The 5,339-nt window shown below is 52.1% G+C and overlaps 1 protein-coding gene across 1 annotated transcript; it reads left to right on the forward strand.

The window, feature by feature from the left end:
• Positions 1 to 213: 213 nt before the first annotated feature.
• LOC132385053 (tubulin alpha-1D chain-like) lies at positions 214 to 2,119 on the forward strand. The gene is made up of 4 exons (XM_059956754.1): positions 214 to 298; positions 794 to 1,013; positions 1,108 to 1,256; positions 1,829 to 2,119. The coding sequence occupies exons 1-4, from the start codon at positions 296 to 298 to the stop codon at positions 2,117 to 2,119; spliced, it is 663 nt and encodes a 220-aa protein (XP_059812737.1). The 5' UTR covers positions 214 to 295.
• Positions 2,120 to 5,339: the final 3,220 nt, after the last annotated feature.

Genomic DNA, 5,339 nt, shown 5'->3' on the forward strand with positions numbered 1-5,339 from the left:
TAACTGGAGTTGCAATTAATTGGCAACAGTTTGGTACGCATGGTTTAATTTGGTGCACTGAGGTGGGGGAGGGGCTGGAGAGCCATCCGCTGAATTGTTCAGCGTTTTCCACGACGGACCAATCAGCAACGGGCACTATCGAATTTTGGGTGTTGCTCCCCACGGAAACCGGGGCCCCTTTGTCCTCTCTGTCCAATCACAGGTCGAGTGAAAGCCAACGTTCCTTTCCGGGGACTATAAAGGGGCCGATCGGCGCTGCGCGTCGCCACTGTGAGAACTGCTCGAGGAAAGCAAAATGGTGAGTGCGCGCGGGAGAAACATCGGAGGCGCGTGAGTGCGGGGCACCGGGAGCGGGAACCGGGCAGTGAATGTCTGCTGGGACGAGAAGGCTGAGTGAACCCGGGGGAAATGGAAATGTACTGAGGGTCTGTAAACTCTAGGAGGTCCAAAATGATCCGGCGATGGAGGAGGAGAGCGCACTAAGAGAATGCGCAGGAAAAGCGGGTCCGTTATTCCCAAGGAAACGACTGTACCAGTGGCGAAGGGAAGGCAGAGTGTGTATGAATTGCAGAGGTGGGTGGAATAGACCTGCATTGTTACACCTTGGGACGCTCCATAGAGTTAATCCTGATTGGATAGAGTTTAGTGTGCGAATGGGGCGAGGGTGCTCTGGACAATGGAATCTGGAGATATGTTGGAATTATTATAGAAATATCTTGGCAAACTGATCGGGAGTGCACTTCTGGAAAACGATTCCCTTGTCTCTTAATGTCATATGTTTCCTTCCCTGCAGCGCGAGTGTATCTCAGTCCACGTCGGCCAGGCCGGGTGCCAGATCAACAACGCTTGCTGGGAGCTGTACTGTTTGGAACACGGCATCCAACTGGATGGACAGATGCCCAGTGACAAGACCATCGGAGGGGGCGGCGACTCCTTCAACAGCTTCAACAGGACGGCGGCGGGCAAGCACGTTCCTCGGACCGTCTTCATCGACCTGGAACCCACCGTGGTCGGTAAGGCCGGCGGGCATTGAACTCTGATCTCGCGCTGACTTAACAGAGACTGTGTTCAATTCGCCCGTTCTCTGCTTCCTCTCTCCCCACTCAGATGAGGTCCAGACCGGCACATACCAGCAGCTCTTCCACCCCGAGCAGCTCATCACCGGCAAGGAGGACGAGGCCAATAACTACGCGCGGGGCCACTATTCCATCGGAAAGGAGATCGTGGACCTGGTCCTGGATCGCATGCGGAAGCTGGTACTACAAATCATCGTCGGGAGCCCCACGCTCACCTCTCCCACTGTATCCCATACCGTATGCGTCTCTGAGTTTCCACAACTCACCGGCTGGTCCAGGATTCGCAATGTCGCAGCTCCCGCTTGCAGAGAAACTCATGGCACAATCTCCCTCCGTACCGGGAACGGGCGGCATGTTCATCTCTTTTATCTTTCCTTTGACCTTTCCAAAACTCATCCGTTCTTTAACCCGCTTCCCTCGTTTCATCCCGTAACGGATATTTCACCTTCTGCTCACCCACACGGCAATTCCACGCCCATTACGTTCCCCTCGTCCCCACCCCGCTCAACCAGCTGTACATTCTCTGCCCGCAGGCGGACCAGTGCACGGGGCTGCGGGGGTTCCTGGTCTTCAAGGTGAGACCCATCCGCGCCTGAATACATTCCCCGTATGCAAGTTTCTTCAGTCTGCCCGTCGGCGAGTTGTGTTCGCTTCACGAATAGGCAGGCACCAACTGAGCAATGGGATATGAAGTGGAATTACTGTAATTGGTTGGAATGAGGTTATAATTGATGCAAATTTACCTCCCACAGGTGGGCATCAACTACCAGCCCCCGACCGTGGTGCCTGGCGGCGACCTAGCCAAGATGCAGCGCGCCGTCTGCATGCTGAGCACCACCACCGCCATCTGCATGGCCTGGACCCGGCTGAACCTCAAGTTCGACAAGATGTACGCCAAACGGGCCTTCGTCCACTGGTATGCGGGCGAGGGGCTGGAGCAGGGAGAGTTACAAGACGCTCGGGAGAACATGGCCTCGCTGGAGAAGGATTACCAAGAGGTGGCGATGGATTCCGCCGAGCTGGACAGAAGAGAGGAAGAATAAGATCTAGTGATTTAGAAATTGATGGTTTAATAAAGTCAATAAAGGTGGTTAAGTAATGTTTGTTCCGATATTTTATTTGTTGGGTTTGGAGAACTAAGAATGTTTTTTTTTAAGGCAGCGACCAATGAGAGATCGGCAGCTCACTCAGGTTTGCCGGTTGAGTAAAAAGGGCAGTGACTCGCGGTAGTTCTGTCCAGTGGCCAATCAGCGTTCAGGATTGATCGGCAACAACAAATTAAAATGCGGGAGGGGCTGTCGGAGCTACTATCGTGGGAGTAGATAGAGTGGGGATCCAGAGACTTTAGCTTTACCAGGCTTCAGTGAGAAGCTTGACTGAGAAAAAGCGAAAAGCAGTGGGTAGATTTCTACAGCTTTTGAAATTGCTTTTCTTTCTCGATAGTTGAATGCTTCTGTTGCGGTATGTGGCAAGGCAGGGAGATGTCCAGTTTCCCTGACGATTACATCTACGAGAAGTCCATCCAGCAGCAGCTTTTAACACTCCGTGCTAAGGAGTTGCTAGAGCTGATGAAATCCGGACCATTCCTTAACCATCTAAGCCTTTCCACACTTTCAGCCACTCATGTAGCACTATGTCGGTTCATCCTTTCACACCATTGTTGAGTGCTATAGTCCCCGCCACCCTACAGGAGACGAACCTGGAAATTGAAATACCTTTATTGTCAGTGCACAGCACAATTTGTCATGCAGCAATGCAGCGAGAATGATTTTACAACGCTCGTACTCAATGCTATAAAACAACAAATAAAATAAATAAATAAATAAAATCAAGTAATCAGCCAGCAGTACAAAAGCGCAGCTCAGATACATGGCAGCCATAACGCCAGTATTAAAAGTAGCAATGTAACAGATTTATCCATGATGCTTGATCGATTGGTTCAGAGCAATTATAGCTCTGGGGAAAAAGCCATTTTTCAATCTGTATGTACGGGCAAAGAAAATCTTATAACGTCTGCCAGGTGGAAGAAGTTCAAACAGATGATTGCAGGGGCATGTAGTGCCCTTACAGATGCCTGTAGCTTTCCTTAGGCAACGTGAGCTGTAGGTACCCTCCAGGGCTGGAAGCTGCGTCCCGATGATCTGTGCGCTGGAGACGACCCGCTGAAGTGCTTTCCTATCAGCTGCTGTACAACTGAGATACCATACAGAGATGCAGTATGTTAAGGTGCTCTCTATGGTGCAGCGGTTAAAGGTCATCAGCATCTGTTCAGGTAGACTAGCTTTCTTCAACGTCCTGAGGAAAAACAAACGTTGCTGGGTTTTCTTAACTACTGTTGTGGTGTTAGTGGGCCATGTAATGTCTTCTGAGATGTGAATTCCCTGAAACTGAACACTCTCTCCAATCTTCTCCGTTAACGTAGACTGGAGCGTACTCGTCATCCCATGACTTTCCAAAGTTCATAATTAGTTCCTTAAACTGTTGTCCTTCCCCACCGGGCCTTTCCGGTGGCTGCACCAAGTTTGAGTGCGTCCCTTAGCACATCGTCCTGCACCCGAGAATGTGCCAGTCGGCAGCATTCTCCCACAGAGATCTTCATGTGCTGGTAGAACACCAAGTTTCGTGCCGACCAAAGAGCGTCTTTCACCGAGTTGATGATCTGCCAGCAGCACCGGATGCTGGTCTCCGTGTGCGTTCACGGGAACAGCCCGTAAATCAGGGAGTCCTCGGTTACGCAGCTGCTGGGGATGAATCTCGACACTGCCCCTTCCATCCTCCTCCACGAACTCAGTGTGCAAAGAGATGGGTCACCGACTCCTCACGTGGGCAGCGGGATGTGGAGATGACATCCCGGGCGTACAGGAGGAATCTGACGAGGAAGCTCCCTCTCACCGCCAACCAGGCGAGATCCCGGTGCCTGCTGGTGAGGTCCGGCGATGAGGCATTTTGCCAGATGTGCTGGACGGTCTGCTCAGGGAACCTCCCCACTGAGTCTATCTCGGCTTTCTCCTGCAGCGCCTGCGGGACATTACGTGCCGACCATTGCCTGATGGCCCTGTGGTCAAAGGTGTTGTCCTGAAAGAACTTTTCTACGAAGGGCAGGTATGGCGGCAACGACCAGCAGACAGGGGTGTTGCGCGGGAAAGGGGCCAGACCCATCCAGACAGGTAGAACCTGGGCACACAGTGGTACTTAGTGCCCACGTACCTGGGATCCACACACAACCTGTTGCAACCACACACGAAGCTGGCCATCAGGGTGAGTGGTTCATGCCCCCAGTGTCCAGGAACCGGTGTATATAGGACATATGGGGAGGCAGTTACACCCAAGGTGCCGGACATGGAAACTGGGTGACTGCCAGGAAGGGGAAAGGCTTTAAACGGCCAGTGTAGAGTAACTTTGTGGCCACGCCGCTCAACAATAGGTACACTACTTTGGATGAGGCAGCAGAGGAAAGTCGCTGCGGTCGGGTCTCTGGCACTGGGTCTGGCTCAGAAGGCAAGGGGGAGAAAAAGTGAGTTGATGGTCATAGGACATTCGTTAGTTCGGGGAACAGTCGACGAGAATAAGATTCCTGGATCGTGGATTGCCTGCCAGTGCTAAGGACGGGGCATCTCGGGTCGAGCCCTCGGCGTTCTTAAGTGGGAGGGTGAGCAACCAGAGGACGTGGTCCGCGTCCAATGACATAGGTAGGAAGAGTCATGAGGTTCTGCAAACTGAGTTCCGGGAATTGGGTGCAAAGTTAACGGGCAGGATCTCCAGGGTTGTCATCTCAGGATTGCTATCCGTGCCATGTGCTAATGAGGCTCGAACTGGAAAGATTATACAGTTTAATGCGTGGCGGAAGAGTTGGCGTGGGGTGGGGGCATAAGGATTTTGGATCATTAAGCTGTCTTCCAATGAAGGCAGGAGCTGGAATGGATGATTTGCACCTGAACTGGAACAGGACTAATATCCTAGCGGTGAGCGAGGGGTGGGTGGCGAGCGGAGAGGAATGGTTTCAATTAGAGTTGCAGGGGGATGGGAACCAGAGGGCCAGAACAGTTAGCGGAGAAGTTGTGGAGACGGGTGTTGCTAAGAACTCAAAGTTTGGAATCAAAAGGTTGAGCAGGGTGCAACTTTGACAAGGTCCCGCATGGGAGGTTAGTTAGGAAGATTCAGTGGCTAGGTATACATGGTGAGGTAGTAAATTGGATTAGGCATTGGCTCAATGGGAGAAGTCAGAGAGTGGTAGTGGAGTATTGCTTCTGAGTGGAGGCCTGT

Source organism: Hypanus sabinus, chromosome X2 (genome assembly GCF_030144855.1).
Source record: "Hypanus sabinus isolate sHypSab1 chromosome X2, sHypSab1.hap1, whole genome shotgun sequence".
In the NCBI taxonomy this organism is placed as follows: domain Eukaryota; kingdom Metazoa; phylum Chordata; class Chondrichthyes; order Myliobatiformes; family Dasyatidae; genus Hypanus; species Hypanus sabinus.